Source organism: Diplotaxodon limnothrissa, linkage group LG7, assembly GCF_057381915.1.
Source record: "Diplotaxodon limnothrissa isolate DT_005_m linkage group LG7, D_limnothrissa_male_GT1.1, whole genome shotgun sequence".
Taxonomy (NCBI): domain Eukaryota; kingdom Metazoa; phylum Chordata; class Actinopteri; order Cichliformes; family Cichlidae; genus Diplotaxodon; species Diplotaxodon limnothrissa.
The window spans coordinates 28200667-28213493 of NC_140602.1; the positions used below are offsets into that span (position 1 = coordinate 28200667).

At 47.1% G+C, this 12827-nt stretch overlaps 1 protein-coding gene across 1 annotated transcript in view; it reads left to right on the forward strand.

Annotated features, from left to right (window-relative positions):
• The window catches only part of LOC146628437 (receptor-type tyrosine-protein phosphatase zeta-like), a 97952-nt gene that overhangs the window by 17445 nt on the left and 67680 nt on the right, over positions 1–12827 (forward strand). The window contains exon 2 of the mRNA XM_085357836.1: positions 2805–2867. Within this exon, the coding sequence (XP_085213962.1) occupies positions 2805–2867 (63 nt within the window). The remainder of the gene's footprint in view (positions 1–2804; positions 2868–12827) is intronic.

A 12827-nucleotide genomic window follows, 5' to 3' on the forward strand; every position in this document is an offset into this window, starting at 1 on the left:
CTATTCTACTCCTTCACTCTTTTCCAGTAAGCATGTTAACCCACCACCCCCAATCATCAAGACCTGAATTACATCTCTCCTACTCAGTCACCCTCCCATGTTCACTTCTTTGTTCTTCTAAAATCAGCTTTTCTCTCTTGATCCCCTTTTGCTCTATAACAGAAACCTTTTTTTTCTTCATTATTGATGGCTTCAGGAATATTTTCTCCAAACAGCGCAACAAACACTAGCCACATTGTGTAGTGTGACATCATTTTATGCTCCCTCCACAGAGGTTCCCAAGCGCTTTGCTTGCCGAGTTTACTTAACAAAGGAAAATATGATTTGTCAAAAAACCTGAACATCATGGACTGTAAATGTGCTAATTACCTCAAACTTAGCATAATGTCATCCATCCCAGTCACCTGTCCCAATCAATTTGGAAAATAAGGTTACTTTGTGCTTTCAGTTAGAGCAAAAGTGATACCAGACTACCATTTAAAAAATGAATTTGAGGCATGGTTGCAAAAAAAATCTTTCTCTTGCATGCTCATAGACTAAAAAGGAATCTGATGCTACTTCTGATCTATTAAACATGCTAAAATGTCTTAAAAAGAGCACAAATTCTCACAGCTTTGAGATATGTTTGTAAATTCAGAGACAACTGTCATTTTTAATTTGAGTTTACAAGCTTTGACTATTACAAAGTTAAAGCAAATATGGGAAAGTGTATAGATGTATATGTGACTTTTAAAACTTCAATTTAGTTGTTGGGTTCCTGTTAATATGCACTGCAAATAAAAGTCTTATTATTTTACAAGAAGAGTGCTAGAGAGCATAATTATTTCTTGATTAAATTCTATTCACATTAATTGTCAAACATTTTGATTATTGGTTGTTTTTTATGATTATTTTTAAACAGATGTCCCTAACATGAACTTGTACCAGGTTATTAAATGCTAGTTATTAATTGTCTATGTTACAAAAATCCAAGTTTTTAAGTTTCTGATTGCAAGCCACACAAAAGATGAAATTTGAATGATTTGTTTTGTTGTGTTTTTTTTAAAACAGGCAATTCCTTTATTATGTAGAAATTTTAACCTTGTGGATATGTTGTGACACAAAAACGGAGAATTTTTAAAAGTATATTTGAATCATTTGAGAGGTTAAAAAAATCTACAAACTCAACAAATAAAGTATGCGTAATCAAATTATCCAGACAAATTATTTGTCATTGGCCTAGGTTCCCAGCTTTGCCTTGTTGGGAATTAAGCTTAGAGTGTAACTTTGATAACCTGAAATTTAATCTAAAATGAAAAGTTTAGTGCTCTTAACACTTTCGTGACAGATTGTTAGCTAGGGAGAGTGTGACGCCAGTGTGTATATATGTATGCACAGAGACATCTGCATACACAGGAACAGACTGTAATAAGCTCTTGTTGATATACTGGTTACAGAGCAAACAGGTGTTACATGTCAGAACTGCTTACTTACACTGTCTGGCTGACATTTCCAGCTTAAGAGAGACAGAGCTCACAATTTCCTGTCAGGGTTGGCCCTACTGACAGCACAGACCTCACACCCCAGACCTCGGCAGCATTTTAGCTTGTGTCTCCATCTTAACACGGCTTTTGTCTGTGACTGTGCCATGTTGGCTTGAGCACAACACCAGACTGTCATTAGACTGCCACTTTTGCCAAAGAAAATCTTTTTGTAGAGGTATAATGTACAGCAAAAGTCTGCCATTTGAAGTTTATTTCCTCTCATCCACAAATAGTAAATGCTTACATCTTTAGCAAATATTTTTTTATTTGTCTAAAATATTTACATTGACTGGCAATTACTCACTTGCAGCACAGCCAGAAACCTCACCACCCTCCCGAATTAATATGCCACACACTATAGAGCAAGTTCATGCTCACATCTCTGCCCTATTAAGAAAAAAATGGGGGTAAAAAAGTAGCAAAATTTTATCACTAACAAAAAAATGGCACTGTGACACACACCCCAGAACACACATGCACACACTGGCGTTATGTTTGGGCAGCAGCCCTTTTATTTGTGGCAACAAAAATTTTCTGATATATCTGAGCAGTATTATCAGGTCCTGTCCTGCAAATGAGCTCCATTCAACAGTTTGAATTTAATTTGGTGGCAGTACCTCTTGTTCAGCCGTAGGACTTTAATAATATCCATGAAGTTCTCCACCACCTGAAGGTTCTGGTTAAAATGACGCTTCAACTCAAAGTAACAGTTTTCTTAAGTAGAGCAAAGACTCCTGATACGAGGTGCAGTCCATGATGGTGGAGCTTGAGTCCATTTCACAGCAGCCTGGCCTATAGAGAGAAAATACATTAATGAAAAAAAATAAGCTAAAAATGAATAATTACTCAAATATCTTGCAGAATATACTTAGACTGCGTGCCCAAGTCAAATCTGTCACATCTGTGTATTTAAAAACAAACAAACAAACAAACAAACAAACAAACAAACAAACAAACAAACAAAAAGATCCCCATGAACTAAATAGAAGAGAAGAAGTTAAAGAATTGAAACTCGGAGGTAGGGTGGGGCACGTAAACGAGAATGAACAGCTTGCAGAACTGGGCGAACCTATATAGATGACAACCGGAAGGAGCGTGTTTGGAGGCGTGGCCCCGCTCCTGAAATTCCGATACTTAATCTCCAAATAAAATACCCACTGTTATTGTAGTTAACTTGGATATGTTAAATAATTTATGTAAATAGTTCTACTATTTATAGATAAAGAAACTGAATACTCTATGTAGAACATGTGTTGGTGACCATTTGTTTCTGTCTTGCAGCTGAAGGATATGGATACAGGAATCAGCGCAAATTTTCAGAAGACATTGACTGGTCGTACGCAGGTGAGTCAACAATCACAGGTAACAAAACGAAAATGCTGAAGCAACTTCTGTGCATTCAGAACGTTCCTGAATTAGTAGAGCAACATGGTGTCAACAGATTTGGGAGGTCTTCATGTTGTTATGTGTTTGTGTACACTGCTGTTTGGTAAGACTCTTGAGTATATATATTATTAGTGTGGGTCTTTTGAAACTGAGTGGATGCTTGGTGAAGTCTTGGGACTCGTCTGCAAACTCCAATCCACTTTTTGTGGTGGGGGAATAGGTGATACCCCGAACACGGTGGTGTTCTGGGGCATTGCTATTGCTGGCCCTGGACCAACCTTTTCCTAACCCATGGCAGGTTGTGGGAGATGGGGGTGCCTACTGAGCCACAGGAGGTAGAGGATTACCCTCCTTCCGGGGGTAGTCCTCAACCTCTTGGTTTTACCTGTCCCATCCTTCCCTCCTCCACACTCCCTCATACAACACATCACTCACACACGTAGTCTTGAAGGGGTGTCGTGGATTGCGTAGGTTAGTGTGTAAGGCCATGAAAGGGCCCCCTGTGTAACGGATATTCATGAATACACGGATGCGCCTTATGCCCCCCCCGTCCTCCTTTTTTAATTACACACAGGGGTGCAGGAAGGGGGACATCTTCCTACACCCCTGTTTCACACACTCTGCCTCAGATCAGGGGCAACAAGCAGTTTGTGGTGGTTTAGGGCGACATCTGCTCACCAACACCATGGGGGGGGGTGTTTGCACGTGTCTTTGTCTCTCTGTATGTCATCAGTTGGTAGGTGAGAGCGAGTGAACGAAGTGTATGAGCGTGTGTGTGTGCATGGTGGGGTCTAGGTCTGGGGCTTGCTGGGCCTTGGCTCAAGTGGGACATGGTGACCAGGTCGTGTGTACTTTTGGGAGCTGTCTGCCTTCAGGCTTCTGGGGGGCATCATTGCAGTTACCCTAATTATCAAGTACATTTGTGACAAAGACACAGTGACTGCGTGTGAGAATGCCTGACTCATACACTCTCTCCCCATCTCCTTCTCACGCTGTCCTTTCTCTCACACATACTATTGGAAAATTGTTGATTTATGTGTCTGTGTTTTTTCACATTCTTCGTGCTCCAGGTCTTGTATGTTTGTTTTGTTTTATTTTGTTTTTGTCTCTTACTTGTGCAGTAGTTGGCAATACATTTTATTTGTTTTATTTGTTTAAAGTTTGTGGCAAGCCTATTCATGCTGTTATGCATTAAGCAAACACCAAAAGAGTATGGTAGGTATAGAAGCTCTAGCTAAAATACAGAGTCTCAGTGGCATGTAAAGGAACAAAGAGCAGAAAGATAAATCTAAAAGACTTCCACACCCAGTACTGGACATCACTACCAACAATACAGACTGCATTGCCCTTTAGCTGCTGTTACATTAATCTTGAAACTTGATTTTTAGGCGAGAGGTTTCTTCCCTTTATGTTGTTACACCCCGGCCTAGGCAACCGGGGTGCAACGCAGAAAAATAAAAATAAGGAAAACACACGAGAAAAAAAACTAATACGAGCTTCCACAAAAATAATCCCCAAAACGAGATTTAAAGCAAGATACCACATTTATTTACATCACCAAACACAAGACGTCAAACTATTTACAACGGGGGGAAGATCGCGACCATGACATACTGAAACACAAGGCTTAAATACATAGAAGGAGCAATTAGGGAATGGACCACAGGAGGGAAACACAGCTGGGGCAAATTAGAACTGACGAGACAGGGAAAATGTAAACTGAACACACTAAGATAACAACAGACCTTCAAAGTAAAACAGGAAACACATGACAGTCACGCAAAAACAAAACACTGACACACCGAAACGTAACCGCTTCAGCCTTCGTCCGCCTTCGCTGGAGGGTCTGAGGCACCGCTCAAGCCTTCATCCGCCTTTGCTGGAGGGTCCGGGGCACCGCTCCAGCCTTCGTCTGCCTTCGCTGGAGGGTCCGGGGGACCGCTCCAGCCTTCGTCGTCTGCTGGAGGGTCCGTGGGACCGCTCCAGCCTCCACCAGCCTTCATCCGGTTTTGATCAAACATTTCACTTGGGGTTACATGTTTGATTTTTGGGTAGGGGGAATTGTTACGTTTCGGTGTGTCAGTGTTTTGTTTTTGCGTGACTGTCATGTGTTTCCTGTTTTACTTTGAAGGTCTGTTGTTATCTTAGTGTGTTCAGTTTACATTTTCCCTGTCTCGTCAGTTCTAATTTGCCCCAGCTGTGTTTCCCTCCTGTGGTCCATTCCCTAATTGCTCCTTCTATGTATTTAAGCCCTGTGTTTCTGTATGTCAAGGTCGCGATCTTCCCCCCCGTTGTAAATAGTTTGACGTCTTGTGTTTGGTGATGTAAATAAATGTGGTATCTTGCTTTAAATCTCGTTTTGGGGATTATTTTTGTGGAAGCTCGTATTAGTTTTTTCCTCGTGTGTTTTCCTTATTTTTATTTTTCTGCGTTGCACCCCGGTTGCCTAGGCCGGGGTGTAACAATGTGTTCTTAATGATCAAATACGGGCCTATCAGACTGCCAGTTTTTGTTTTGAAAGATTCATGTTTCCAAAAAAGAAAGGGGGGAAAAGGAAAAACTGGTGATAAACTGACTTTTCTTCTGTCACCATTAGAGCTGCACAATTAATCGTTAGAAAATCGCGATCTCGATTCATACTTATGAGCGATCTCATTTCCAAATGACAACGATTTAAAAAAAGAAAAAGAAAAAAGATGACGACGACTGTACCGCATTTTGATCCGGGACGTAATCTGCATGAAAACAAGCGCTCACTCTTCCTGCTCAACAAATAACAAGGGCGGAGCCTTATACCACGTGATACAGAAGCTGTGCCGTGTGATGCTAAAATTAGCAGGGAAAAAACAACGTTGAGCACGTCAGGGATGATGAGAAAGTGACAGGAGAAAATCCGTCCCGGTCAACCACCCAAACATCAATAACGGGAACCTTATACAGCGCTTCCCTTTACCCGTCGAACTCCCGCAGGCACAAAGAAATTACGGAGGCTATCACTTATCACCTGACCAAAGATATGGCTCCCATCAACACTGTGCAAAACGAGGGATTTAGGAAAATGATCAACACTCTAGACACACGCTACACAGTGCCGTCCCGCAACTATTTTTCTATTGTTGCACTACCTGCTCTATACACGCAGCGTCCAGCAACGGAGACGGAATTTCAAGCAGTACAACATTTTGCAGCAACAACAAAGCGTGAGACATTTGTTGTTTTTATGTTTATTTATTGTTTTTATGTTCAGTCTCAACTGTTACGAAGTTGATGTGATCTCAATTCTAAGCCAAAAAATCGTGATTCTCATTTTATGCAAAATCGTGCAAAATCGTCATCATCATATTTTGAGATTTTGGGTGATTGGATAGAACCACTGGATGAACCACTATATATGCAGGAGTATTTAGAACTATGTTCCTAGGACTATGCTCTTTTAGACCTCAGATAAGACTGCAGAGATCTCAGATGACATTCCTAGAATCTACTGGAGCCAAACAAAGTTTGGGTGGGGGGGTGGATGTTACTGCCCTGAGTGTTCCAATTACCTCAGAGACCACTGTTGCTTTCATCTTCCACATCTTTTCTAGCTCCTCTTTCGGCTCTTGACCCCTCGAGTTCCTTATGTTCCTACTTATTGGTATTGTTGTCGCTTTGCTATTGCTACATCTATCTTTACAACTTATCTTTGCTTAAGCATCTTAAAACACTTGGTTTTAGAACTAAACAAGCCTCTGGGATGAGAGGTGCAGTGTCTTCATCAAAACTTCACTAACTCCAATCACTTTCTTTCCACGCTTCTTAAACTACTATGATCTGGATAAATGAGAACCTATGCAGACATACTTCCACGATGCTTCCCTTTCTTGCTCCTCTTTTTTTCTCAGGTTTCTGAATCCCTGATGGATTCACTAAGTACATAAGTACATCAGTTTGATGACATCTGATGTACTCATGGATCTTTGTATTTTTATTGTGGACAGTGGTTCTGGTAGTGGCTATATAAATGATAGACAACTGTTAGATTGATAAATGTAAGGTTTTCCTACTTGATATTCAGTTTTTGTTGAAAAAAAAAAGGGGTCAGTTTCAACAAAAAATCTAAATTTGTTTCAAAGAGGAGAATACAATGCTCTCACAGTTACCCCAAGATAAAAGGAGTGATATTCTGATGTTGGAGTTTTCATGAACGTGAACTGTGCTGAAAACTGCTTCTCTGACTGAGCAAACACAAATGAATTAAACAAGCATGTTCTGACTTCTCCGATCATTCTCTAAAGTGGAAATGACTTCTCCATATTTTTAAGTTGGTCTTTGTTATGAATTCAAAATGATGTCACAAATTGGGCAGATGTCTTAACAATCATTTTAGTAACATACTCTGGACTGCATACTTTTATAAACAGGATTTTAACAGTAATCTCAGGATCAATGAATATATACAGTATATTCCAAATATTTTATAAATATTTCGTATTTAATTGTATTAAAAGACAAAACACATCAATAGCATTCACTAAGAAAGTTTTAGAGACTGGCTGAGATGGCGTGTTGCTTCTTCTCTGTAGAAAGCTCTTGCTTCACGATCTTTAAGAGGTGGCGATAGTTTCAATGTAATACAAATGAAGCGTGGCTGTGGAACATCAAGCACTTAATAAGAAAAGCAAAAAACCCTCATTTTAACATTGTCATAAAGTTCAGGAAATACAAAGAAGAGAATTGTTTATATAATGGTGTTCTGTAAATACTTTGTCAATAATTCCTACACCTTTGACACATCACAAGCATCACTTTCAGTCTTCTGTCTGGCTTCCCACAGAGTTGACATTCGCAAACCTGAAACAATGACTTGGTGATGTTCCGGGGTAGGATGAGAGCCATCTTTTCAATTTCTTCCATGTACAAGTCGGCCACAATGGGAGAAATTGGGGAGCCCATGGCACACCCATGTTTCTGTGTGTAGTACTGACCCTTGTATGTAAAATATGTGTAATGAAGACAGTTCCAAAGGTAAACACACTTGGTCGATGCTGAGAGTAGTCCTGTTGCAGAGGATGAGGTCATCCTGTAATCTCTTACAAACTACCTCCAACGCTTCCGTGACTGGAATACAAATAAAGACACATGTAACATCATATAAGGCCATTGTTTCATCTGCTCCTGTAATGACATCTCGCACCTTCTCAACAAAATCCAAAATGTTCTGGATGTGGTGTCCAGAGCTGCCTACCAAGGGGTTGAGAATCAAAGACAAAAGATTTTAAGATGTCATAGGTGACATAGTTGATTATACAGACAATTGGTTTTAAAGGTGTGCACTTTTTACCAATCTTCTGTAAACCATACAGACTTGGTGTAGATTCCCCTGGGTATAGCCCTGGGTATGATGTCCAGTTAGTGTTGTCTTGTTCTAACTGTTTCAGACAATCTATCACCCTGTCAGGGTTCCTGGGTCGGTGACCCAGTATTTTCAGTTCACGTTCTCTGTTTATCTTCTGCCTGTTCCACTTCCTGTTTTATTGTGTTAGCCTTGGTCCATGTGCATTATGTTCCGTCCTCTTCCAGTTTATCATTAGTTCATTATGTTCAGCTGTGTACTCACCAGGTTCTAATCTCTCATCACTCAGCCTGTGTATTTATGTCCCTCAGTTCAACCAGTCCAATGTCGTGTCATTGATGTTATTGTGATGTTGTCTCTCCGTCTGTATGTTCAGTTAGTCAGTCAGTGCTTCAGTCAGTCGTCCAGCCAGCCATTTTCTCCCTTTGTTCTGTTCATCCACTCCTTATAATAAATCGTCACCTACCTGCGAGTCCTGCGTTTGGGTTCCTTCTTCCTCGCCTCCACCCAACCGCTGACAGAATGACACGACCCGTGCCACGAAGACACGTTTGGAACCCAGCGGACTCGGACCTCTACGAGCGGCAGGAGGTAGCGCTCTCCTTGTGGGCGGAAAAGCTCAAGGAGAGACAGCGGCTCTTCGCGGAGCGAGAGCACGTCTTCGAGGGCACTCGCTTGGCTCTGGGCGGGCCTCGGAGACGCCGCGTTCCCCCACCTGCTGCCTCACCTGTACCGGAGCATTTGCCGTGGAGAGTGGACGTTCCACGCCGCGCTTCGGCCACTCCCTCTCTCGCCACTCCGCTCCTCGCTCCCACACCCGCCGCCTCATCCGCCGGACCTCCACCATCGCCGCGGCACAACGGCTACGCCTCCCACCTCGGCTCAACGGAGGCTACCGCGCCAGAGGCTCTGCTGTTTTCCCCGGCCGCTTCCGCTTCCCAGAGAAAGCGGCGCACACGCCGCCATAGAATGGACTACTTTCAGCCACTCCCGATGGTGAGCTCCAGTGACTGTTTTTCGCACTCACCATCTGATTATTCACTTAAAACGCACAATAAACCCATCTCTCATTCATGGGATGTTTCCCTCCTGGAGGATTCTGTGGACTGGGAAGATTTGTTCTGCTCTGCTCCCCCAAAGACTGTAAATAGTGGTGGCAAAAAAATCAGAACAATCTCCAATAAACCTGCCAGTAACACACACACCGTCACTATTTCCACACCCAGTATTCAGCCATTTCCCACCAGCACAGGGGCCCAGTCTACGCCCACACCAGTGCCAGCTCCCAGGAGGAGGGCAGCTGCGACCCGGTCTACCTCCACACCCGCTTCTGTTTCTCAGGTGGGGGTGACTGGTGTCCAGCCACCTTCCGTGCCCGTCCCAGCGCCCAGGTTGAGGGCAACCAGAACCCAGCTTGACCTCCCTGGAGGCTTGGAGGAGCTAACCGGTCCACCTGCTACTTCACCACTTCATCCACCTCCTGACCCAGCCTTTCACGCCCTCGCACTATCCCTAGTTAGATTAGCTGAACTGTCCCCTGCCCAGGCACCAGCCTTACGAGCCCAAGCCGTAATTTTATCTCCGTCACTAGCTCAATCTGTAGCTCAGCCAGCAGCCACGCCTGCCTCTGTTCCTCCCTTAGCATCTCCACTCCAGTCAGTTCCCTCACCTGCTGTTCAGCTTTCCCTCCAGTCAGTTCCCTCACCTGCTGTTCAGCTTTCCCTCCAGTCAGTTCCCTCACCTGCTGTTCAGCTTTCCCTCCAGTCAGTTCCCTCACCTGCTGTTCAGCTTTCCCTCCAGTCAGTCCTCCAGTCACCTCCTGTAGCTCAGTCCCCTCCTGTCCTCCAGTCACCTCCTGTAGCTCAGTCCCCTCCTGTCCTCCAGTCACCTCCTGTAGCTCAGTCCCCTCCTGTCCTCCAGTCACCTCCTGTAGCTCAGTCCCCTGTCCAGTCAGTCCAGTCGCCCCCTGTTTCCCAGTCGCCGGTCTACCATCCTGTTCAGTTCCCGGACCTGCAGCCACAGCACCCAGAGCCAGCTGTGAGCCTTCCTGCTCCTCAGCCAGGGGTTTCCGCACCCGCTGGCCCGGCCGCTCCTCAGCCAGGGGTTTCCGCACCCGCTGGCCCGGCCGCTCTCCAGCCAGAGGCCTCCGCGCCCGCTGGCCCGGCCGCTCTCCAGCCAGAGGCCTCCGCGCCTGCTGGCCCTGCCTGTCTCCAGCCAGAGGCCTCCGCGCCTGCTGGCCCTGCCTGTCTCCAGCCAGAGGCCTCCGCGCCTACTGGCCCTGCCTGTCTCCAGCCAGAGGCCTCCGCGCCTACTGGCCCTGCCTGTCTCCAGCCAGAGGCCTCCGCGCCTACTGGCCCTGCCTGTCTCCAGCCAGAGGCCTCCGCGCCTACTGGCCCTGCCTGTCTCCAGCCAGAGGCCTCCGCGCCTGCTTCGCCTGGTCAGGCCTCTGCCTCAGCTGCATCCACGCCCGGTCCGGCCTCCGCGCCTGCTTCGCCTGGTCAGGCCTCTGCCTCAGCTGCATCCACGCCCGGTCCGGCCTCCGCGCCTGCTTCGCCTGGTCAGGCCTCTGCCTCAGCTGCATCCACGCCCGGTCCGGCCTCCGCGCCTGCTTCGCCTGGTCAGGCCTCTGCCTCAGCTGCATCCACGCCCGGTCCGGCCTCCGCGCCTGCTTCGCCTGGTCAGGCCTCTGCCTCAGCTGCATCCACGCCCGGTCCGGCCTCCGCGCCTGCTTCGCCTGGTCAGGCCTCTGCCTCAGCTGCATCCACGCCCGGTCCGGCCTCTGCCTCAGCTGCACCCACGTCCGGTCCGGCCTCTGCATCGCCTTCAACGTCGCCCGGTCTGGCGTCGGCCTCTGCCTCTGCTCCGCCTGGTCCGGCTCCAGAGTCTTCGTCCTCGTCTGGCCCAGCCTCAGAGTCTTCGTCCTCGTCTGGCCCAGCCTCAGAGTCTTCGGCTTTTGTTTCGCCTGCTGCAGCTCCAGCCTGTGCTTCGCCTGGCCCGGCCCCGCCGTCGCCTGGTCCGGCCCCGTCGTCGCCTGGTCCTGCCTCGTCTGGTCCTGTGCCCACCAGGCCATGGCCAGCACGCCTAACACTGGAGAGCCGCCGCTGCCTTCCGCGCGGTCGGCCCCCTGAACTGCTCCGTCGTCTCCTTCGCCGCCGCCGTTGCCTTCCGCACGGCCGGCCCCCGGACCGCCTTCGCCTGAGTGGCCGCCGTTGCCTTCCGCACGGCCGGCCCCCGGACCGCCTTCGCCTGAGTGGCCGCCGTTGCCTTCCGCACGGCCGGCCTCCCGAACTGTGTCCACGTCACCGCCGTTGCCTTCCGCGCGGTCGGCCCCCGGACCAGTGCTGTCGCCGTTGCCTTCCGCACGGTCGGCCCCCGGACCAGTGCTGTCGCCGTTGCCGTCCGCACGGTCGGCCCCCTGAACTGTCTCGTCTCGGCCACGGGCCGCGTGGACGCCCACCTGCACTGTCTCGTCTCGGCCACGGGCCGCGTGGACGCCCACCTGCACTGTCTCGTCTCGGCCACGGGCCACGGGGGCGCCCACCTGAACTGTCTCGGTGTGGACTCCGTCCCTCCGTCCTGGGCCCCCTCCGCCCGCCCTGTTCTGGTTTTTTTTTTCTTTCTCTTTTGGCCGTCGGGTGCCGGCCTTTGGAGGGGGGGTACTGTCAGGGTTCCTGGGTCGGTGACCCAGTATTTTCAGTTCACGTTCTCTGTTTATCTTCTGCCTGTTCCACTTCCTGTTTTATTGTGTTAGCCTTGGTCCATGTGCATTATGCTCCGTCCTCTTCCAGTTTATCATTAGTTCATTATGTTCAGCTGTGTACTCACCAGGTTCTAATCTCTCATCACTCAGCCTGTGTATTTATGTCCCTCAGTTCAACCAGTCCAATGTCGTGTCATTGATGTTATTGTGATGTTGTCTCTCCGTCTGTATGTTCAGTTAGTCAGTCAGTGCTTCAGTCAGTCGTCCAGCCAGCCATTTTCTCCCTTTGTTCTGTTCATCCACTCCTTATAATAAATCGTCACCTACCTGCGAGTCCTGCGTTTGGGTTCCTTCTTCCTCGCCTCCACCCAACCGCTGACACACCCTCTTCCTGTAACCACTTCCTGGGTTTCATTTTAGGGGTTCATAACTATTTTTGTTACTGAGCAGTGGCAAAAGGATGTTCTAGTGAGTTCTATGCTAAGCAAAGCCATAAAGGAACAAAGTTATATTAGACACTGGTCTGAAACTGATTAACAACCTAATCTGGTCAGCTACTTCAGCAGTCCCCAACCCCCGGGCCTCGGACCGGTACTGGTCCGTGCGTCGTTTGGTACCGGGCCGCGAGAGTTGAGGCTCAGGTGTGAAATGTATGGTTTTCAGGGTTTTTATTGGTTTTCAGCGTTATTTTGTTATCGTTTTTATCATTAACTCTGTTTTCCTGGGTCTTTTCACGTGTGTTATGAATAAATCTTCTTTTTTTTCGGTACCGGTACTAGTTTTATTTTGTTGTATGTATCCGCGACACCTTAAAGGCCGGTCCATGAAAATATTGTCGGGCATAAACCGGTCCGTGGCGCAAAAAAGGTTGGAGACCGCTGTC